This window comes from Anopheles merus, chromosome 2L, assembly GCF_017562075.2.
Source record: "Anopheles merus strain MAF chromosome 2L, AmerM5.1, whole genome shotgun sequence".
NCBI lineage: Eukaryota > Metazoa > Arthropoda > Insecta > Diptera > Culicidae > Anopheles > Anopheles merus.
Window position 1 is genome coordinate 10375348 of NC_054083.1, and position 25161 is coordinate 10400508.

The 25161-nt window shown below is 36.4% G+C and overlaps 1 protein-coding gene across 1 annotated transcript; it reads right to left on the reverse strand.

Annotated features, from left to right (window-relative positions):
- Nucleotides 1-1407: 1407 nt before the first annotated feature.
- On the reverse strand, nucleotides 1408-25161 carry LOC121594180 (TWiK family of potassium channels protein 7). The gene is made up of 7 exons (XM_041917209.1): nucleotides 24678-25161; nucleotides 6171-6332; nucleotides 5973-6096; nucleotides 2814-2978; nucleotides 2323-2520; nucleotides 2130-2245; nucleotides 1408-2064 (listed from the first exon to the last, which is right to left on the reverse strand). The coding sequence occupies exons 1-7, from the start codon at nucleotides 24885-24887 to the stop codon at nucleotides 1792-1794; spliced, it is 1248 nt and encodes a 415-aa protein (XP_041773143.1). The 5' UTR covers nucleotides 24888-25161; the 3' UTR covers nucleotides 1408-1791.

Consider the following 25161-nt stretch of genomic DNA (forward strand, 5'->3'; position numbering starts at 1 on the left):
ATCATTGCACAGTTGCACATTTCGGTTCCAACATTGAAGTGACTTCCCAATTGACATTTTCTAGTACGAATAATCGGGAATTGGAGCAAATTTCCTTTAAACTGGAGCCCTAAACTTCCCTAAAACTGCACCCGTTTAAGGGACGGTCACCTGTACTGACTATCCTGCTATGGTAACAATAAGTCACTGAAAGCCAAGCTCACTTCACTAGTGGGTACAGACAGGCCTTGACCGATATCGGTTGTTGTACCAAAGAAGAAGAAACAGCATCGGATAGGATACATAATATATAAATTATTGATGTATCTTTTCCTGAAAATGAAAAACAAACGCAAAAACCCTGTTTTACAACAACGTGCGACAAAAAACACGTTTATTTGGGAATTGTAAATGACAACTGCACCCGTTTAAGGGAATTTAGAAAAAGGCCTTTAAAATCAACTGTGATGCGACGTTTTCGTTGTTTCTTCTAGATTCTCTCGGAAATGATATTTCCTATCGTTATAGTTGGTCATGTAGCCAGTTTATACCTAAATAATATCGAATTTTTATTAAAAAAAAACTTTACACAAAATTTGCTTTTGTTTTTCAAAAAAAAATCAAAGCTATGAATGTAAAATGAACCCGACGGCATCGTTCATTGATAGAAGAAAGTCTAATTTACGAACTCACCAAATCTTAGCGATTTCAATACACTTGATCACACACAAATCCACAATTTCAGGCGCATCGAGTACTAATCGAGCAGAAACAAAAAACAAAACAATTTCGAGCAAATGTCACTTGGGTTAGAAACCCCTATCGCGCTTGGCTAAAACTGGCTGGTCTTACAAACGAATCGGCTTCAAAATAGAAACCCTACTTGGGATTTTTGAGTGGTCCCAAGCGAACCAAATTCCCTTATCAAACTTCACAATTCCGCCTGCGTACGGACTGCGAATTTTACCGCTGTGATCGTTCTAGAGCGGTAAAAAGAATCCGAAGAAGATGAAGAAGATCGTTCTACATCTAATAGCACTCACAGTTGAGGCGGAAGAGTTACAATAGCGTGTTCTTCTAATTGCTTCACTCCACTCATGACAACTCAACATCCATCATCTCATGCTGGAGATGAAATGGATTTGTATATTGCTTAACAGGTTATGCAATACACATTGATACGATTTACATACAGGGTTTCTGTCTTTGTCAGTCAACATACAATTTCCAGATTCGAGTTACTATTTTACGGGTTCGCAATCTAGTGCTAAAAATTTGAAAAGAGTTTACGGATTCAAATTGTACATACGATGTTAACAATCGCTTTACGTGTTTGAAAAATATTGTAACGTTTTAGAGCTGGCTTGAGAAACCCTGAATCACCACATCTAAGCGCCGACTGCCCACGTAGAAATAAGCGGGTAGAAATCAATTTCATATTTATTTATTTACTTCATCATCGTCATTTCAGTAATATCTTAAGAGCATAACTTAATAATTGATTACATAACGTGTCGACATGGGTAAATATTAACTCTGAAAATTGTGCAGAATGCTGCTAAGGATAGATGATGATTAAACAAGTGGCCGAACAAATTAAATAATCTCCCCGCACACAATATAACATCACCAAGACCAGCTGCTGTAAGTCGCATTGATTCAATCAGTGGAAGATGGAGGCGCAAAGAACAAGATAGAACATATAAATTCTAGGAACTATGCTATGAGCAACTCTAACTGATAGGAAGCATGCTTTTAATATACAATTCTTTTATGAATAGGAAACGCCTTTTTATTGAGAACTTTTTACATCTACACTGAAGATTCGTAGATAACTATTTGTACCACCTTTGGTACCCCTTCCTGACTGTTTTGCTTTTCCTTTATGTCCTGCAAAATAGCATTTGTGATAGCTTCTAAGGCGGCCATCTCTTTCGCTTGTGCCTTTTTGTTTCCATGTCTGCGCGGCATTGATACAACAGTCAACACACGGCGCAAATCATTGTGAAGAGCTGTAACGTCTATACCGGTTCCGGCCGATTCTCCCAATCTGCGTAAAGTTTCCGCTAATGGTCCCGAGAGTGCCTTAAGAGCAAAAATTGAAGGAAATTAATTGGGTTTTGTATAGTTACAAAGAACTGATAATTTACCTGTAATTTCTGCCAGCTTTGTGCGTATTGTCTTCGAACCAGCTCAATAATAGTGCTGGTAAGGGCTAATCCAACCAGAATGTATAACGTGCACAGCAGCATGTAGTTTGGTTTGCCTGTGTCAAATAACATTGCAAAAACACACTATTAGTCACGTTTTTTCTAATATAAGTTAGACAGTGGCCCAACTAACTTGGTACTAGATCACCGAATCCAATAGTGGTCATCGTAATGAAGCAAAAGTAATATCCATCAAAGAAGTCCCAATCTTCTTCCCATAGCAATAGTAGTCCAGTTCCAGCAGCCAGATACACACCGAGAAAACCGACTGCACCAACTGCATACAGCCATTTCTTGTCGGACATTTTGATCCCAGCATCAGGACAAAATTCTTAAAAAATCAAAACGATAGAAAAAGGTAGAATCAAATTGATAATGTTGATAACATAACTCAATAAAATATTCAATAACAATTTGTGAAATGCTTTGAATTGTACCAGCATGAACCGTTTCTAAATTTTTAAAATTACAGTTTTTTAAACCGAATTTTTTATTACTTATGAAACCCGTGAAACGGTGAAAGCTCATATTGGTTGATTGTTCGAGTTGCTTGATTTAACAGTATCACATACATGGCATTTTAATATTATGAATTTTGTTTGAAGTAAATTAGAGCATACTTACTTGCCAAAGGTAAATCAGGAATGTTTTTAGCCAGAATTGAGACAGCCGTAGCGAACAGGCGACCCCAATCAGCTATTACAGTCAAAGTGAAAGGTATCCCAATGAGAGCAAACAACATGCAAAAGACTCTGCCACCGAGCGTAACAGGAACGATGTTACCATATCCTACAAATGGAAATTAAAATGCCGACATTAAAATCATTATGAAAACAAACATGTCAACAAAAACAAATCAATGTTCCAGAGCAATTTGGTTATTGAAATAATATTTAACAATATTTGTTCTTATTATTTAGTTTTTACAGAGATAAGCAAAAAAGCTATTAAAAAACCTTATATATTAAAGGCTTAAGTCAGTATCATCACTCGAATATCATGGCTAGCCTGATATTCGAGTGTTTTAGCAGCTAAAACAGAGAAAGTTAAATAGAGTTCAATGGTTTGCTACACGTTTTAATGAAAAGGCAATATTTGGATTACAAAATTAATAAGCTATTTGTTCCACAAAATTACAATTGTAGAAAACCGCGACTCTCCGACATACTTAAGTCGAGAATCGCTTATCTCGGATGCCGACAGATTTTTAGTATGTACTCCAAAAGTTACTTGACCATTGAATCAAATGCAAACGTAGTCTACTTCAAAACAAGACATGAAATGGGCGAGCAAAATTATTGACAATCATCGTTTCTATATCACCAGCATTAAATCGTTATCAGGAGGCGTTATCTATCAAATATCTTCTTCTTTTGGCTCAACAACCGTCGTCGGTCACCTGTACCTGTGTGGGGTTGCCTTCAATGACTTTTTTTGGATTACCCCACCCATAGCAGGATAGTCAGTCCTACGTATGGCGGCACGGTATATTTGGGGTTTGAACCCTTGACGGGAATGTTGTTAAGTCGTACGAGTTGACGACTGTACCATGAGACCGGCTATCAATTATACCAGATGATTATTTCATTTTACTGAACAAATGAATATTTGTGTTGCACTATGATATTAATCGTACATAATTTATCTAAAAACAATTCCCAAATAAACGTGTTTTTTGTCGCACGTTGTTGTAAAACAGGGTTTTTGCGTTTGTTTTTCATTTTCAGGAAAAGCTACATCAATAATTTATATATTATGTATCCTATCCGATGCTGTTTCTTCTTCTTTGGTACAACAACCGATATCGGTCAAGGCCTGTCTGTACCCACTAGTGAAATGAGCTTGGCTTTCAGTGACTTATTGTTACCATAGCAGGTTAGTCAGTCCTATGTATGGGAGCACGGTCTATTTGGGGCTTGAACCCATGACGGGCTTGTTATAGACTCGTTCGAGTTGACGACTGTACCACCAGACCGGCCCGATGCGGTTTACTAGGTCTCAAATGGAATCGTAAGCGCAACTCCCACATCCAGTCATACTGTAATGCCTGCCTCCTTTCCAACTACCTGCCCTTTTATCTTCAATTCTTATCTATGCCCACTCCCTCCCCCCGCTCATGCCACCTACACGACAGACCACGCTTAAGAACAGACAGACAGAATGCTTAAAAATCTGTCACGAAAGGTGGTGTAAATTGTTTACCCATTTTTGCAAAAAACACGAGACTGTCTAGTGGTTACATGAAATTCCAATGCATCTTTTTGGAAAGTCTTAGGCATCATCCATCAATTACGTAACGCTGATAGGGGAAGGAGGGGGTGTCGTCAAACGTTACGATTTGTTACATGGGAGAGAGGAGCAGTGTAACTGTTGTTCTTCTTCTTCTTTGGCTCAACAACCGATGTCGGTCAAGGCCTGCCTGTACCACTTGTGGGAATGGCTTTCATTGACTAATTGATTCCCCCCCATAGCAGGATAGTCAGTCCTACGTATGGCGACTCGGTCTATTTGGGGCTTGAACCCATGACGGGCATGTTGTTAAGTCGTACGAGTTGACGACTGTACTACGAGACCGGCGACTGTTGTTACGTTAAAGTTTGCCCCAAAATAAAAAGTTTGATTTTTTTCGCACAATAAGTGAGTAAAAAATGAGAATTCTTCACGGTGACTTCAAAACCTTCGCGGTTATACCGGCCTTAAAAATATTTCGCTGCTTTTTATTTACTACGTAGCCGATAGTCAGTCATTTGGTCCGTCGAATTTTATTACCACGGACGGACGGAAAAACTCAACACAGGGTCGTCGCAGTAACTTTTCATTCCGTTACTGTGACAACCACAGTGTGTGTGCCTATCGATTGTACAGGCAGGCATTTCGTGATAGTAGCATGCGATTCGCAAGTGACGACACGCGATTGGAAACACGAGAATCAACTGTAACGCTGTAAGCAGATGTTATACCAATCCAACTCCTTACAAACCCAATTAGTTTCAAACGAATTGAAGATGGAGTTGATGCAGTCAGGCTTTTTTCGTCAGAGTTGATCATTGGTCAGAATTGTATGACTAAATCAAAAAAAGGAGCCAAAACTCTTGCAAACATTCTCGATTTTGTTCGTTATTTTTAAGACATGCCTAACATACACTATTAGATATCACATGTTGTGTGAAATAGAATAAGCATCATCAAACTGCAACATATGCAACAATACAACATCTAAAGCCAAAGAAACAATCCTGGAAAGATGGACATATTTATGAAGAACCAGGAACATGGCTGAGGATACGATTATCAGAATCTGTTTGAGTTTGATCGCTTCATGGGACAACTTTTATGTGAATATAAATTTATTATTGTTTTTTTTGAATAGTTTAAAAATTGTGAATATATCAGAATAAACAAAACAAATTTAAAAAAAAATCACAAAAAAATGATTTTGTTAAATGAACTAAGCTGTTGGAAGGGGGTGAAGTTCATGCGTTACATAATATGGGGGAGAGTAATTGATGGATGACGCCTTATGCACGTTTGGTTCTTGAAGTCATTATTTTGAATTCTAGAATATCAACGTTTTACGGAAAATATGATAAAAAATAAATATGTATGAACAGGTTTTTTAGTATTCTATCACTATTTCTATTCTATCAATTGATCGATTATTACTTCATCTCGCAAATTTGATAGTCAAATTGATGGAAACCCCCTTCGCTATAGTTAACATGCGTATTAATTATAAAAGCACAATTATCAAATGTAGCCTGTATCTTTTGAAAAGTAACGTACCTATGGTTGTAATTACAGTGGAAGCAAAAAAGACTGCCTGCAGCATGCTCCATTTCTCAACCGCTACTGGGAAGTTCTCATTAGCGTCGATCAAAATCCCACCTTGTGCCGCATCTTGAACCACCTAAGTAGTAGTAAGAGAGTTCCAAATGGTTGTTTTATGTAAGATGTAAAGTTTATCGTTAATGTTCCGATTACCTGCTCGTACTTTTCGAGTTCTAGTGTCAGAAGTCGATCCAAATTCTGTACGTCCGTATTATTAACGATGGAGTAGATAAACTCTTGCCTGTGCTGGACCAAGAGCTTTCGTAGACCTTGTATTCGATTAACCTCAGCCGGTCGTTCAAACTCGCGAAAAATCTATTAACAATATAAAAAATGTGAAAAAACATGCGTGATTAAAAACAGTGATTTTGATTGTGGTTTAGAACTTATACAGCACAAACGAGTTACGGCACAGTGTATATTTTTACTAAATCTTTTTTTTGTGATTTTACTGGCCTATTGTTGGTCAATTTCATTATATGATCAAATTATGTGTGACTTGTTATTGAAGTGTGAAAAATACGCGATAAAAATGAATATTTTTTAAGTTCCGTTATAGCAACGAACGGTTTACAGCTGGTTAAACACAATAACAACATAGCAAATTTTTGCAAACAACATAGATGATAGCGAGAAGCTTCCTCTGTCCGTCATACAAAAAAGTATAATCTCACGAAGTTTAAAGAACTTTAACTTGTTTCTTATATGTTTGTAATATTTGCCATATTGAAGAACAACTCGAAAGTTTGGATGACCACTTCAATTTTCGAAAAGTGGCTAACACAATTCGACAACATTAAACATACAGCAAAGATATGTGCTGTTGTGTTAAGACAATTGCCCATCACATACAAAAGTTCTGCATACTCATGCAAATTACAAAATATAGCTCTTCAGTTCTTCCTCCCAACATGTGTTTTTTATCCACTGGATATAGGCATAATCAATAACACGATGCATTATAATTGTAAAAAATGGTGACACAAAGGATGCATGACAAACAAGCATTGGTAACTATTATTTGATATTTAAGGCTTTACGAAAACTTATTCTTTTTTTCATTTAATGTATATAAATACAAATGCATATAAATGCATATTTTTCATTTAATGTAATCAATACACTAAAAGCACTAAAAGCCCTAAAATTTAATTTGAAAAAAGGTAAATATTGCGAACGGCTCCAGCTAAGATCCCCTATGAAAAGACTCCATAGTATGGATGAAAATGAGTTCGCCGGAATAGAAAATTGTTTCAGGCCGAATGAAGAAGCATGTCGAAATTGAAAAACGTCTCAAGTGGGATAAACTGTGTAAGGTCCCTCCCGAAAGCATCGTTGTAAGAAGCTCAATAATTCGAAAATGTTTGATCAACATTCGCGAACTTTCAATCAGTGAATTAGAACTGGTTATTTTTTATCTCTAACTGCATTGTTTGTTGATAGCAACATGAAAACTCGTAAATACAAACCTGCTTCTAAGGAAACCCACTAAAGGAAAGTGTATGCCTACCTGTATGAAACCATCATGAAAAAACTTGCGAATATGTTGAATATAAAACATTCCTCAGTAAAAAGTATAATTTAAAATTTAAAGGTACTGGGACGGCCAATACTCCTGTAAGAACTACCCCAAACACAAGGGAGAGGAGTACGGTGAAAGCCTGCGTTGTTGGATAGATGAAGACGGTACAATAACAACTCTCTATCTTGTCCCTACACTAAATGATCATTATAAGGTGAGTGTTTCACGGACCGGAGTTTCACGGACTATTGAAGGTTTACACTATACGTTCAAAAGAATGTATAACGTTGCTGCACGGGCTGTTTTTTTCTTCCGCTGAGGGTGGAAGAAAAAAATATGCCGAAAGTGTCATGGAGCTACGCACAGAATATGCCGACGATTTCATTGTTTTTATTGATGAAGTTTGATTTCAAGTTTCAATGAGAGTGAATTATGGTCGATCGTTGGTAGGTCAAAGAGCAGTGCTAGTGGTGCTTGCTATACTATACGTTTGGGTAATTTATCAATTTATATGCCATGACAAGAAAAGTAATGCTTCATTGTGAGCTACACAACAGAGCCATCAATCGATAAAAAATTACGGATTTCCTGAATCCACGCAAAACTTTAAAATTCACTAATTCAAATATATGTTATGGTGATGGAAAATTTGCCATTTTGTAATCGTTATGTAAAAAACGTTATTGAAGACAACGGTCAAACATTGATGATTTTGCCGTCATATTCTCCTTTATTTAATCCAATAGATAATATGTTTAGTAAGTGGAAAAGCTTACTTAAACAATCGAAACTAATAAATTAAGATAAACTAATGAATACAATAAGTAGCGGATCATCTTTAATTACCAGAGATGACTGTAAAGGATACTTTCGCCATATGTTTTCGTTCATTCAAAAATGTATAAATGGCGAAGTAAACTCCACTTAGTAAAATGCAGAACAATAAAACATTGAAACTGCTATTGAACTTAAGAAAAAATGCATTAACCACTTGATTATCTTCTCATAAGCTTGATGCGCCACACGGCCACTGAATAAACAGAGCGCTTCAATGAAATTTGCGCAGCTACAGCGAAATCCAAATGTAGCTGAAAACGATGCAGATGTAGTTGAATGCGTTCCATTCTCATGGATTGCCATCCAATGCAACTGGTTAAAGATTAAAAGGAAAGTGAGAACAGGTTGTAATTCATTCAAATGCGGCTATAGAAACTAGACAGCCTAAATAGCATTAATTCATTTTTGTACGATACATGTAGCCATAGTAAAAATAGTTAAAAATGTTCAAAATTCCTTTTTCACAAACACAAACAAATACCCCATACTGAACGACATATTTTGAACATATACCAAAACCACGAAGGGATATGAGTGCGGGTATGGCCAGCCAACTTGTTAAAACACCTGTCAGTTTCTAATAATTGCACTTTGGTAAAAGGATCATCTTACTCTCGCGAAAAAAATTACTACCCATTTTACTTTACACCTGTGCTTTAAAATAGCACAATAGTTACTAATACACGTAAAACAAAAAAGTTATTTGGGATTGCATTCGGCTCTTGGCATAATATGTCTATGAAAAATCCGGTTATAAAAACAAAATTGCTGAATCTGATTTCTGAATACAATTATGACTGCTACCCGCCGCTCTGGCACCAATCGAACACGACATCAAACATGAAAAATGTATGGGATTTGCCATTTTCGATTTGATAATCAACAATTGGGCCACCAATCGAACATGTTAAATCCCATACATTTTTCATATTCGATGTCGTGTTCGATTGGCGCTAGAGCGCCGGATTAGTCTACTTGAGTACTTGACTAACACGCTAATTCATTTGATCCTTAAAAAGGACATATTTTTTACCCAATCATCCTACATAACTTCCTACATACTACATAATCTCTGGTTGCAAAACAGCATGTCCGGCCCCGAAGCCAAGTTTCATTGAAAAATTGGCACCTGATATCATATTGAGAGTTACCTTAGCCGTTTTCATCAGTTTGGTCCCAGTCGGCTGGTTTGATTTTTGACGACAGAACTGGGACCCAAAGTACTTAAAACATGGAAAAATACATTTCTCCATCTCTTTTTCTCTCATTTTTTTTCTAGCTCAACTTTACTCGTTAAGTCCTAATATAATGACACCATGGTGTTACCGTTACACGAGATTTTGCTGCTGAATCTTAGTAGACTGTTTTCGCTTTACTAGACGGCAGCATTATAACCTTGACGAGTGTAACTTGCTTTAATATGTCAGTAGAGCCTGATTTCAAATGAGCTCTTGACTCTGACTCTTACCAGATTTGGCCACTTTTGGTGGATGGTATTATTCAAACAAAACAATTTAGTGACATCTCACTTGTTCAAGACTTATAATAAATAGAAACAATTGCAACATGATCGATCACCAAAATGTCACCCACCTACTATACTGCTATCGCAGTGAAATAATAACAACAATTATTATTATTATCATTATTATTTTAGCGTATCTGCTATACATAACTTATTATAATACACCCTATCAGCTATAAACACATTGTAACACACTTTGGAAAGCCAAACCACACCATTCTAACACATTCATTATAACACATTCCGTAAATCAGATCATACCATAGCAACACACCAGGAAGAGTTCAGGCCGTCCAGTCAAACAAATAACAGATGTGACACACTTATCAAAAACAACCGAAACGCACAACATAAGCAGGAACAGTATGTAACCCAAACCAGGTACAGTATATGCATTAAACCCAAAACAGGAACTTAGTGACAAGAACCATCGTTCTTGCCAACAAAAGACAAACGTAACTAGCTGAGTGAAAACAATACCTTTCCAACATAAAACCCGGAACCAAATGTGCGAAATCCTTAACTTCATTTGAGTATAAATAAAACCAATTCCGACCGTAGCAAGTCAGATTCGTTCGGACTGTCAAGATAGGACATTATGCAGCCTAAAAACTTCGCCTTCCAACTTATTTCAAGAGTTTCGTTATTTGTTATTTGTTATTTATTAGTTAAAATTCAACGGACCGCAAGTGGCCCACTTGAAGGCTTTTAAACTCCAACATTTTCAGTAAGGGAAACCCCTTTTGGGTTTCTATGATCGCCTGGACGATCAACTGTTGAAAAGTCCGCTCGAACAAAGTTTTATTCCATCTCGATACATGTCAGCGAAACACAGACCTACCGCGATGGTACTCGAAGTACAGTTGTACGATCATCGCATTACATTATTATTATTACTATTATTATTACGTAGAGTATTTACATTTGCTCGTTAAGCAAATAAATCGTTATAAGGGGTTGTTGTGAACAGCGTTTGTTTACAAATAGAAAACCTGACAAATCTTTTACGCTCGTGACTTTTGTAGAGTTTTTCTGACGGCTTACTAGGATAGGGCATAGGGCTAAGGTGCCTTCCATTTGTAACCGCGGTTTACGATGGCGGTGGGGAGAGAGGAGTATAAATAGAGCCGAAGGATGCGCCTTCGGTCTCTTACAACCACAAAAGTCAAAGGAAGGAATAAAAACTAATTTTGTGATTTTTCCCCAGCAGAAATATCCACATTATCTCCTTTTCTTGAATGACTTTCGCAACAGGGTACTCGTTGTGAGAGTTTCACTGGATGTTGGTTGTCAAATAGAATGTGTCATATCCCATATATTTTTCATGTTCGATGTCGTATTCGATTGAAGCTAAAGCGCCGCCTTACCTTTTCTCTCTCTTCTCATTGTTTTTTTTTGCGCATGGTTTTGCTTCCACACTTTCTCTCCCCCACACTATTGCGCTGAAACGCATTTATGTATGATTCTTCACCCGGTTTTTGGAATATCAATGAAAAAATTAGCTTTTTGGAGTGCAATAATGATCAGCCGTCAACTCGTACGACATAACAACATGCCCGTCATGAGTTAACGCCCCGAATGGACCGTGACCGTACATACTGACTATTCTGCTATGGTAATTGTATTGTATTGTATTGTATTGTATTTCTTAGTTGCGAGTCCGCCTTATAATGGTTACACAAGCTTTAGTAATAATAATAATAGTAATAGGTAAAGACTAAATGTTATACAAATCGTATTCGCTCTCTAAATTGTCGTGTCGTTTCATTAAAATCAAAATGTCCTGCAAGTGCATTAAATTCGCGCATCATTACCGTAATGGGTTCATTAGATCCGTACTGCGTATTTCTAAAATTAGTTCTTAATAATTGTCGATTTCTGGTGGTTGGCCTGTTTGCATTTAAATTAATTTGTTCCAATATTTCCGGACAGTCAATATTTCCACAAAGTAGGTCAGCAATGAACAAGGCTTGCGCATTTCTTCTTCTATCAGCGAGAGTCTCTAATCCTAGCAGTAAACGACGCGAATGGTATGGTGGCAAAGTGTTACTATCACTCCACTGAAGTCGCCGTATCGCAAAACGTGTGAATTTGCGTTGGATTCTTTCCATTCTCTCTTTCCAAACTTCTGCAGATGGACACCAAACAATTGAGCAGTACTCCAATATAGGCCTAACTAATGCACAGTACAAAGTTTTCACACACACACTGGATCGTTGAATTCCCTCGTCATTTTAAACAATAAACCTAGAGTTCTGTTTGCTCTCTTGATGATATCTTCATAATGCGTTTTAAAAGTCAGTTTTGTGTCAAGTAGAACACCTAGGTCACGTATTTCACTTTTCTTCTGAAGAAGCTGTCCGTTTATCCTATAGCTATGTGAGACTGGTAGACGTGCACGAGTAAAGGACACAACGACACATTTTTCAATACACAGACATAACATATTACGCTTACACCACTTATCGAATAAGTCCAGAGCCATTTGGAGGGAATTAGTGTCTTTGGAAAACGAGTATAACTTAATGTCGTCGGCATACATTAAAAATTTCACATCACGCAGGACAAAACTCACATCATTAATATATAACAGAAAAAGTAGCGGTCCAAGATTACTGCCCTGAGGCACACCTGATATACAGTAAAACGGATTTGATACAACTTGTCCAAATTTTACACAATATAGTCGGTCTATTAAATAAGATTGAAGCCAAGTGAGAGAACTCTCGGTTAGTCCTAGTTTTTTTAGTTTTGCGAGCAGCATATCGTGTGATATGCTGTCGAAAGCTGCTTTCAGATCTGTGTACACACAGTCTGTTTGTAGGCCAATATCCATGCCACTCAAACAATCCGAGACAAATTTTACCAAATTTGTGGATGTTGAACGCTTCGGCATGAATCCATGTTGTTCGTTGCAGATATAATGCCGAGATGCATTCAGCAGGATCTCATGAAAAATTATTTCACACACTTTAGCACATGAACACATTGACGTAATTCCTCTGTAGCTCTCTGCAAGGTTCGGATCGCCTTTTTTGAACAGGGGCGTCATCCAGGAAGTTTTCCAGATCTTCGGGACCGTTCCGGAAGAGAATGAGATCCGGAATAATTGTGTCATATACGGCAATAAGGTGATGACACATTTCTTTAGTACAACAGATGGAATCCCATCTGGACCAGGATGATAGTTCATTTTTAATTTAATTACTGCAGCTTCTACCATTTTGCAATTTATTTCAATTAATGGCATCTCTAACATGTCAGCAGGAGTGTAACAAGTGGCTTCGTTAATTTTTTCTTGATCAATAATGCGAGGACTGAATATATCACGAAACCGAGAAGCAAACAACTCACAAATGTCACTTTCTAACGATGCAGTGGTACCATTGTATGACAGTTCTGTAATACTTTGTCTGTTATTTTGTTTTGAGTCTATATATGACCAAAATGCTCTTGGATTTATTACGAAGGTTGTTTTGGACACGAGTAATATAATTTTCATGAAGCATTCTGTTGTATGCACGGTATCTTCTCGACGCAATACGATGTTGTTCTCGGTTTGTAACTGTGTTATGACGCTCAAAGTTTCGTAACGCTGTTTTACTTCGCCTTTTCATGTCTGCTAGAAGGCGATTACCCCAGGGTGGTTTGCGTGGTTTATTTTTTTGAGGAACTGTTTTACTTATGACATTTGTTAATGTTTCGTGGAATTTTAAGACTGCGTCGTCGATTGTGATTCCTTCACCATATAGAAAGTTCCAATTCGTATTTGCTATTTCAGTGTTAAGTGCAGTATAGTTGGCTTTAAAGAAGTTCAGTTTTCGTTGGTTGCTGTTAGAACAAGCACGCGGAGCAGAGGTTTTTTCCATTTTGACACATATGACTAGAGGTGGATGATAATTATCAGCAGGTAATAAATATGTTGTAGAGTTAGATTGTTTAACGGTCATAAGATTTGCTAAGTTGTCATCAGCTAATACAAGATTTAATATTCGTCCAGTTTGATTTTTCACATTGTTGATTTGTTTTAACAGGTACATATCAATGATATCAATTATATGATTATCACCTATAGCGCTTTGGGCAGAACCACTACTCCATTCAATTCGATTTTGGTTAAAATCGCCAAGTATTATCAGTTTATCGTTTGGTCTCATAATGTCGTGAATTTTGTCGATTGAATATGACAAGCATTGAAACGTTTCATCGCTGGCGCTGAGGTAAGGCGGAATGTAAACGCACCCTAAGAAGAGAGAGCTTCTGATGAGTTGTATTCTCACCCACACCATTTCAAGCGACCCAATCGGAACTCGGCACTCACGAGATACTATTGTTGAACGTACAGCGATCAACACGCCACCTCCTCGAGAGTGAGAGCTGTTCATTTCGTTACGATCCATGCGGTATACATTGTAATCCTTAGTGAACAATAAACTAGTTGGAACATGTTCATCTAGCCACGTTTCAGTTAAGGAAATAATTTCATAATCGTTTTCAGTAAGTGATAGTTTAAAATCATTTGTTTTAGTTTTTAGTCCTCGGACGTTTTGATAATATATTTCGGTTATATGTGTTGTTCCGGTGTCTGTGGATGTTGTTCTATCGGTTGTGGCTGTTGTAGTGGTGTTGGTGAAGATTGGGGTGTGGACCCAATTGTTGTCGTCTGTGATTCTGTGACGGGAATTATTTGTGGAGTGTTTGGGATCGTGGGCCGCCAAACGTTTTGAAAATTTACTGTGCGTCTCTCATACTCTCGGAACACCACACCTATTGGCCAAATGGACGGGGATAATGCCTGATCTCGAAATGATTCAGGAAATCCGATTTTAAATTATATAAAAGTTACTGAGATACGATTTTTTGGTAGCAGCTTGAACACTAGCACATCATTTATACCTAGTTTTTGTCGTAAATATGACATTAACTCATCTTCTGTTGTATCAGGTGAGAGACGTGAGACAAACATCCAAAATCGGCGCTGTGCTGGGTAAGGTACCGTTCTCAGTGCAGTTCCTGATTGTACCATGCCTTGTTGGAGGGACAGGCGGAGGCTATGGGTTGGGGGTGAGCGGTCAACCAATCTCCGCTTAGGTGCACTTGCTAATTGATGTTCATCTGTGGTGTGATCAGTGCGTTCATGTCGTGGTGTATTTGATGAATTTACAGTGGCATATGAAGGTATTAGTGATGGTGCAGTATAAGTGGGTGTTGGTGCTAAGGACACAGCTCGTGCATCTGCTAGTTGTTGACGTGGAGACACTAATACATCGTTCTTGTGTGTTTCTAACATTGTCGAGAGTTGTTGATCGAGATGCCCTAAAACATCTTTCTTTATATCGGCTATTGCAGTGTTGATTATGGATTCAATATGGTAATGGCCTACTAGTGGTGCAGACAGACCATGACCGATAACGGTTGTTGCGCCAAAGAAAAAGAATAAGAATAATGATCAAAGAAGAGCAAGATAAAGAAATATTAGCCAATTCAAGCAGCCGGTCTCATGGTACAGTCGTCAACTCGTACGACTTAAACACATGCCCGTCATGGGTTCAAGCCCCAAATAGACCGTGCCGCCATACGTAGGACTGACTATCCTGCTATGGGGGGAAATCAATAAGTCACTGAAAACCAACCCCACAAGTGGGCTGGCAGGCCTTGACCCCGGCATCGGTTGTTGAGCCAAAGAAGAAGAAGAAGCCAATTCAACTCGGCTATGTTTATGAAATGATAGTAAATGTGCTAAATAATATCTTTCTCTCTTACATTAGTACACAACCTGGCACGGCTGTGGCTTTGGCCCATAATAAAAATGATTGGGAATAAACCAAAGAGTGTATCCGGAATTATGAAGCATATAATATACAATAACCTGATCTATAAAATTGACAGGGAAAGGGAAATGAACAAAGAATTGGTATCATAATACTAAATACATGCATAACTGGGCCTGGTATTCATTGACTGTAAATGCATGCAACACAACTAAACATTTAATGCATGGTGCAATGAAAAGATGAATGCTTTTTCATGCAACTTTCAGAATCGTCTCATGGTTTTTACCCGAATGTACTGGATGCTTAGACCTCTTAATTTAATAAGCCGTTAAGGATCCAAATGTACTTGAAACGATCCGATCATGATTGCAGAGCCGATTCTAGAACCGATTGCGATCCGGTGCCAATTCCGAGTCGATTCCGATTTCGGAACTGATTTCGGAGCCAATTCTGTAAACTTATTCCGGACTTACTATCAGGAATCAATTCCACCAAAATTCAGAGCTATATGGAATCACTTCCGATCCAAACTTTTACCATCACTACTAAGGGACTGTCCAGGGTACTGCATAATCAGATAAAATGTGAAAATATAAAGTATCCGACTTTATTCCGATAATTATCCGATATTTATTTAAATGGTTTGCAGTGAATAAATCTAGTTATTACGATTGATTGTTCTCAAAACGTAGATTAGGTCAAAAGGCGCATCATCACTAAAAAAACAAATTAATAAAGTGAATTAAAAATTTGTGGTATTAGTTTAAAACAAAATTATAAATGATTCGATGAAAAACTAAAATAAATATTTAACTTTTAATATTACTTATTAATAATTACTTTAAACATTTAAACTAATGCACATGTAAATTTAAATCGAAAATTTTAAATTTCTTGATTATTTTAATGTTGTAATCGGCATGTTAAATGCATTAAATATATAACAATCAATGTATAACATTTATAACCTTAGTATATATTGGTTGAACATAAATAATGCGTGCAACAAATACATATCTAAATTTTCACTTACCTATAAATCATTAATCTTCAAGCAATACCTTTATAACATTCAATACAATGAGAAAAAAGAAAAGAACAAGCGATACTTGTCACCCCCATGCGTGTTATTTTAGGCTCCGTCCAGTGCTAATGGTTTGGCAAACAAATCGCACAATATATGGCCACAGATTCCCCACTGTTACAAGATTAGAGTAATGTGTATCGTATTACAGGAATGAACACGGAAGAAAGTTGACAGCACATTTCCTTTTCTTGTCGCACGAAAGGCCAGAACAGCACCAGCTACGAAACAAAAACACGTACGTTTATTTTTATTTATGTCTAAGATATCCCACTGCGCAATTCACACTGCGCATTTTATGGGTTGTCTGCCGATTTTTGTTGATTTTTTTGGAAGACAAGCTCGGCAGGCCTGCTGCCTGTTGGTGCGTAAACTATGACCAACTCTTTTTTTACAAAATGCTTCTCTCACGAGAAAAAGCAGAAAAATGAGAACAAATATATCTGAAATGTGTTTTTAATGTTTTTTTTTTCAAATTAACGGTCTACTTGCTTCATTTTTTTTCTATAAATTACTAAATAATTCAAGGTTATTAATAAACTAAATACACTTAATTCACAAGTTCAAGTTTAAAATTATAGTTTGATGTTTGAAACAATAGATACCATTTTAATTTTTTCTTCTTTGGCTCAACAACCGATGTCGGTCAAGGCCTGCCTGTACCCAATTGTGGGCTTTGGCTTTCAGTGACTAATTGATTCCCCCCCATAGCAGGATAGTCAGTCCTACGTATGGCGGCGCGGTCTATTTGGGGATTGAACCCATGACGGGCATGTTGTTAAGTTGTACGAGTTGACGACTATACTACGAGACCGGCTCCAATTTATACAAAGCCCATTTTATACAAACCATTTTATACAAAGTGTAATAGTTTGGTTAAATTATTTGACAAACGTTTGCCTCTTGCTTGTGTGTTGTGCTTAACAAATGATCGCTATCATTTTTTCAGAAGTACTAATCATTTAACGCGTAGGATCAATTTTATTACACGTTTGCTATTAACGTCTTTTTTGATGTTTGTTTCCAATACGAAAAGCTCGACCATCGCCTTAGCTAGAGATAATTATGCTCTCTACTCTCTTCATGTATGTTTGTACTCTTGACTCTTCACATCAACTAAACCGAAATTCCTTCTTTCTCTGCCAAACATAAAATGACCGTGCAAATAGACGTAGAGCGAAATTTTGTAAAAGTAGCTCAATTTTCAAACAGAGATTTTAGTATCAAGTAAAATTTCTGTTTCATACGGAACAGTCGAATTATTTAGTCAGTTACATGCCAGAATGTCATGTGTGTAACTATGTGAGTTCAGCATATAAAAACATAAACTTAAACATAAACTTGTATTAATTTATTTTGTTTATAAAGAAAGGATATGCTGGTTTATCGGGTGAATTGAGCAATTTAAATGTAAGCGAGATGATATTTTTCATCGTAACTAATCAAAATCTCATCATATTCCATTGAAACCCCTCGCGACTTTTCGCTCTATATCTATTAGAGGCGACCCTTAAGATACGATCCCTTTGAGTTATATCGATATGAATTTCGCCCGTGTAAAGCTGGTATTTAGAAGAAATTGATATATTTCTGTACCAGTTTCTTACTGTTAATGGCACCATATCAGAAATGTGGTAGGTGGTAAAAATTTTGTACGTCTTGTAACGCTTGTACGAATTTCTAAATCTTTGTAAACTGTCGAATTTTCGAACAACATTGGAAAGACAGAGACGGAAAAAACATAAAACAAGTCATGCAATTTATAAAACCAAATAGGTTAGAATTTTAACCCCACAGCTAAAAGCAGATAGCAAGCCTATAGACGAACTCTTTAACCTAAGCATCTATATGACTCCGAGTAGTCCAAAGGGTTTAAATGAGCCTGGTAAGCCTCTGAATCTGAAAACAACACGGTGGATCTATTCATAGGAGGATATATCCTAAAGCTCCCATATACAGAAGAAAAACTTTCGATTTTGTTAACTGTCCGAGTGCTCAATTACCAGTACTATCTAAGCTTATTTTCGCTTAGATGAAAGGCAAAACGAACACAGAGAAGTTATCAACTGTTTTTTTTTATCGTTGAAGTTTAATAATTACTACAAAAACCTATTCTGTTCGCTGCGGTTTGTTACACTAGCGAGTTGAATTTTCATGTCAAATCGCTCGCTGGCATCGGTATTGGCAGAAAAATTCCAATTCCATCTACCTAGTCTAATATGAACTTAACCGTTAACATACACATTAATGATGATTTCCCCACCACCCAATCTTGAATATGTATATTTTGCCAGTGAATTTTGGTATAAAAATAATACATTTTGTTATTGTGCAATTTTATCAAAAACAGTGTTCGATAGAGTTTTTTCTTTAACTTGGGTTCTTCTTCTTCTTCTTCTTCTTTGGCTCAACAACCGATGCCGGTCAAGGCCTGCCAACACACTTGTGGGGTTGGCTTTCAGTGACTTATTGATTTCCCCCCATAGCAGGATAGTCAGTCCTACGTATGGCGACTCGGTCTATTTGGGGCTTGAACCCATGACGGGCATGTTGTTAAGTCGTACGAGTTGACGACTGTACCATGAGACCGGCTACTTGAGTTATAGACTATAAATTGACGTACATTCGATTCACGTCTTTTTCGACTTACGCCTAACTTACTTTAAGACATTTTTTCGGTCCCAAAACCAGTCATAGCTCCAGGGTAAACTCTAGGTTTATTTATATATCTGAGGTATATTTGTTTTAACCTTTCTTTGAAACCATAGGAACTATTATACTTCAGGTCCTAATTATAGTCAAAAGTTAACTTTGCTTTTTAAGTGCATTTAAAATCATGATTTTAAATATTTCTTCTTTACTTATTCATTATTTTTTACGTCGTTCTAAGCATGAATATGATAAAGAATAAACTGAATAAACAAGAAAAATAAAATGTTTAATCTCATTATTCTTAATACAGTAAAACCCGTCAAAACAGTTTCGATACTAAGAAATGTGCCGTATACAGGTATTTCCCTATATACTCTATACGCGATACGCGATAAACGCAATTTTATAAATTTAAGAACCAATTATTTGGACTTTTTACTTTTTATTTTGAAGACCTTTTTGAGAAATTATAACTATCGTAAAAAATAGGAAAAATCGAAGACTTGTAAAACCTTGTATAATAAATTATTATTATTGTTCAATAATTTGTCCAGCAGAATTCTGTTGAGGTATTGGAGCCATTGGAGCAAGCCATTTTTCGGTAACGAGTATCTTAATCATAGTTATCTATGATTCAGTACAGTTACAAGTTTTCTTTGAAATATATTCATTCTGTTTCTAACCGTACAACAAGCTGGTTGACTTGCACTACTTCCAATAGGTTATAGGCCCAGAAACATACAGAGTATTGTCGCCGTTATTCCGAAGAAATTTGAAGATGAACCCGAATACCACTGGATCTTCAAACGCTACAGGTAGTAAAATTACAACATCAAGTCTTCCTGGCATTGAACAACTCATCCCATTGAAAATTGGGAAACATGGGAGGTTGCCGTGCAAACGTTTCTAGAACCGAAATTTCAAAAATGTTCCAAATTTGGCCATATAGCGAAGGATTGCTACAGCACGACAGGAAACGATTTGTTCTGTGTAGTGGATCGAAGGAAAACGGAAAATGGTATTACTGATTCCGGGGCAAGTGTCATGCGAATTCATCCATTGGTACTGTGGTAGCAGCCAACATGGAGAATATGCAAATCACCGCGAAGGGATCTTGTGTTTGAAGCCTTCGTGGCAAAAAGGTGAAGATTCCTGTTGATGAGGTGCAGTCAATACCGAATCTATCTGTGAACCTTTTATCGGTGAATCAAATTGTAAAACAATGCTATTCCGATTCGTTCAAGACTGTAGGATATGAAGTAATCAACCGAAACGGCAATATCATTGCTACTGGTAGCCATGACAACGATATGTTCAAGCTTGATAACGTAAGGAAGGTAAGAAAATCGCGATGATAGTTCCTTCTACAGGAAGCTTGGAACTATGGCATCCAAGGATGGGCCACCTTAACATAAACGGTTTGCGAAATCTTGCGAGTGGAATAGTGACTGGCGTCGATATTGTTGGAGAAACCAAGGCCAATTGTAAAGAATGTCCAATGAGCAAGCATAGTCGTCATCCTTTTAGCAAGTAAGGATCGCAGGCGGCTGAAATACTTGATTTGGTACTATCAATCTTACAATCCAAATATCGTGTTTTTTCGTGTTTTAACATAATTTTTCGAACGTTCCCAAACCCTTATTGTTCTAACGATTGAATATTATGTATTTCTTACAACGAGAACCCGTGTTTTACGAATTATTTTGTCAAATTACGATAATTGTATCCTGCTAAGATTCGTGGTGTGTGAACGCAAAAATATTGGCGAATCTTTTTTTAACATTAGTTGTTGGTGTAAAGGGAAATATTCGCTAAGAAAGATATGGCTTGTGTAAACGTACTGAATCGAAAATCGATGCGAGTTATATAATAATCGGCTTTATGAGGAGTATTGGAATCATAATAAGCCGTATTAGCATAACGATTTTCTTAATTATAGTAATCTATGACTCAGTGTGATTTATAAATTTTTGTTCGATATATTCATTCTGTTACTAACCGTGTAACAAGCTGGTTAACTGCACTACTCCCAATAGGCAATAGGCAGGCCTTGACCAACGACGGTTTTTGCAGCAAAGAAGAAGAAGAAACTTGCTTTTCTTATGAAAATTGAATCAGTTTAAGAAAGTTTCCATTTTAAAACCATCTTAGGTTGCGTTACAATTTAAAACTTTGTTATATAGTGGAAAGGAGCGACCAAACTATAACGCTGAAAGATGTACTCTATTATACCCTACCTCTTCACTGTTCCAGTGAGTGTTTAATGGAACGTCATCATATGGAAATTTTTATTATTCAAGTGTGTGTGAGTAACTGATTTATTATTATTTATACAATGATATAGAGTGCAACGGCTCTTTTTCATAACGATCTAATTTAATTCATTTGCAATTTTAATGAAGAAGCATAATGAAGCATAATGAACAGTACAAGTAAGTTGCTCCTTTAATAAAATATAAGCTTCTAAATATGCTAGTGTAAATAAAAAAACATTTATTAAATATAAGCATGCCTTCGTTTGGCATCTGGCTCTTAAATTTTTCCTTCAATATGAACGGTATCTGTTACATACTGCATTATAGAGCTTTTTTTTCACGAATGTTTCAATTTCACCGTTAGTAGCTGCATAGTTTAGAACTAGTTTGGAAAAAAATCTCTATCCCCTTCATGATTTAATTGCATTAATAATCAAGATCTACATCGATGGTTTTCTCTAAATATAAAAAAAATATAAATCAATCTATGGGTTTTGCGTTTGAAATCACAAAAATGATTTGCTTATTTTCATTCTTATGCTAGTATATATTTCTTAATATAGAAAATCAGGCTCGAATAATACCTCCAAAGTTGTCTAACAAACGAAACATTGCATCATTAGAGAGAACGAAAGTTACCACTAGGCATATTATACTAATGCACTGTGACCGCCTGGAGAAAATTGGCTGCGTTGGGTAGACTACGTTGGGTAGATTCCCCCTATTTGATGGAGATGAAACAAAGCCATAAACAACTTCCACTGCTCTGACCCCTCTGTGTGTCTATCCCAAGGGACTTCATTTCTCTAACGACGTTTTATCGTTGGTATATCGGTTTTCCTTTACATGTGTTGGCTATCAATTAGATACATGGTTAGTAACCATGTGTACTTTGCGTTTGGGCAAATGTGTAAAATATTATTGGATAGCTTAATGAATGATTATTACAGAGAGTTACAAATGTAATAAAATGTATGGAATGAACAAAGAAATTATCTGTATACCGATCAGATATCATCATCAATCAACCTTTTAAATGGATGAAGTAGACCAACTATGGTTTTGTGCTACATTATATAGAAGGTGTTAGACAAAAAATATTTAAGGATCAAATCATATATTATAAGCTATTGAAGCCAGAATGCACTTTGTAAAAACCTGCTCAAAATTTTAACACAATCATTATAATGAATAATACTTTGTTGCAGATGAATGGGTTGAAGTGTAAGTAAACTTTCCTCAAATACAACTATTTTGCAATTGAACCCACTCCATCTCTCCATAATGGACTCTGCGTGATCAAATGTTAATGTTTTGACGCAGTTTCAGAGAGACATTTTCTTAAATAGAGCGCAATACATTTACATTTTCTTAAATAGAGCGCAATGAACTCGGTCAATCTTTTTCGAACCACGTTTGGTGCATGTGAACAGTTGTACAAAGGAGAGTTTGTTGTTTGAGTCCATTCTATTTTGTATTTGAGCGAAGAACATCTTCTACACGCCAAGAAGCTCCGTGAGATTAACCAAGAGCGCGCGTTAATAGAAAACGGTGAGAAAAGGGATAGTCGATTTTAAAGAGCTATTTTTAGTTTGCGTTGAATCTCGTGTTTATGCACGCGCATTTTACATTTCCATCGATATTGAGGAACGAATAGAGCTAAGTTTATTTTATTGTGTTCAAAAATCAATAACTCGCAAACTAAAAAAAATGCTTCTGTCATAATGTTAATTTAATGCTCGATAATTATAATTGAACACAAACGAAGCCGTTCCTGGCGAATAAAAAAAAGTTTGTGCACGAACACTACAAGGTATTATTTTATAAAATAATAGATCATTGATTTGACAAATAACTACGATATAAATTTAAATTGCTTGATTTCATACATAGTATATTACAAAAAAATAAATAGTAGGTTGATGATAAATAAAAATAATGTTTACTTCGGCTATCGTCACGCTATCGCTATTTTAGCTAAATCAAACCCAATTGGTGTGACATTTTCATACGATTAGTTGATTACTCAAATTTTCCAAATTTGTTTAAAAATTGTTATGCGTGTTCTTTGATACCAGTGTCTCGAACATTGTATTTAATGTATTTGTTTGCTTGTTGGATTAAATATTAAATATTAACGGCTAGCTGTTTCGAACAAGTAAATGTAACAAGTTTTCTGTGCAGTATTTTAGTAGACAGGAATTGTTTATCAATTTGATTATATTCTGTTCAATTTGTTTTTGTTATGTTTCTTAAATGTTTAAATGTAAGATTTTATGCTACTTTCTTCAAACAAACATGTTTCTGTCTTCTAAGAATATGCTGCATGATTTATTGTATTATTATGTCAGAATGTCAGAAAACCAGGCGTGGCAGGCCGTTAAAAGATCACTGGAACATCGAAATGTTTCAAAACCATAACCGTACCCAAAGTGCTTTTTTTATGACTGTCTGAAACCAAGGATAAAAGTACCGGGCAACGAACATTGGTCTCATTTCGGTGTACGATCCAATGCAATTTGTGGTTGAGAAAGAGTAGCAAGCAAAATTTATACTGAACTGAGAGATAGCCTTTTTCCGTTAAATTTCGGCAATTGTATCATTGTAAGTACAAAGAAACGGTCCATATTACTAAAGAAGTAATGATTGCTACTACTTTAAATAATATACAGTAAACCCGATTCTTTCTTCAGTAAACCTTTTTTTTTACTCACAGTCCTTCACAAAAAAAACACACATATTTTACACACATAATAAAACGTTGAAAACAAACATTTCATCACCACTCATAAACACAGATTTGACATTTGACACAATATTGAACAGAGCAAATTCAGTAAGCTCAAAATTGTAAATAAGTAAAACAAATTTGTAGCTGTCTATAATTTTGATTAATTTTCATTGTTTACATTTTCAATTTTAATTTATTTATATCTTGAAACATCACTAACAGTTACACTAAACCACCCGCCAGGTAAGTATTACTCTTGTAGAAAATAAATATTACTCACATATCCACCAACACCGCAGTAGATGGCAAGTGACACTAGTAAACCAAGATGCGATAACATTTTCTTAATGTGCCAGCGATGACAAAAATTGGCAACATGATCAGCGAAGGTTTTGGGCTCATCAACCACATTGACGTCAATCTTCTGAAAGTGTTCCAGCAGCGCGTTGTTGTTCATTGCACCGTTTGATGACTGCACTGGACTAGTCATTTTTGCTTTCTTCAACAGAACTCTTTGCCAATTTTATTTGAATCGTACACTAACACTCGCGTATGGTTAATATTGCTTGATTTGTTTCAAGCACATATAATGGGGAAGCACACACATGAGATAATGCACTATTCCAGATCTTATCACGAAACGGAAATATTGTACTGTAATTTTCGCGGAAAAAACACTCCGTTGTCGGGGAGCGGTCGTGTAATACTGTAAACAGCATGACATACAGTAAAGATGATCCACTGAGAGAAATGGAGATTGCGGA

What these genes read in the sequence shown, in the direction of transcription:
- LOC121594180 (XM_041917209.1), bottom strand. Translation starts at nt 24,887, where the DNA reads ATGACTAGTCCAGTGCAGTCATCAAACGGTGCAATGAACAACAACGCG. An exon ending in ACTGCGGTGTTGGTGGATAT is followed by an intron (nt 6,333 to 24,677) that starts GTGAGTAATATT and finishes TATTGTTAATAG; the next exon opens with ATTTTTCGCGAGTTTGAACG. An exon ending in TCCTGATTTACCTTTGGCAA is followed by an intron (nt 2,521 to 2,813) that starts GTAAGTATGCTC and finishes TGATTTTTTAAG; the next exon opens with AATTTTGTCCTGATGCTGGG.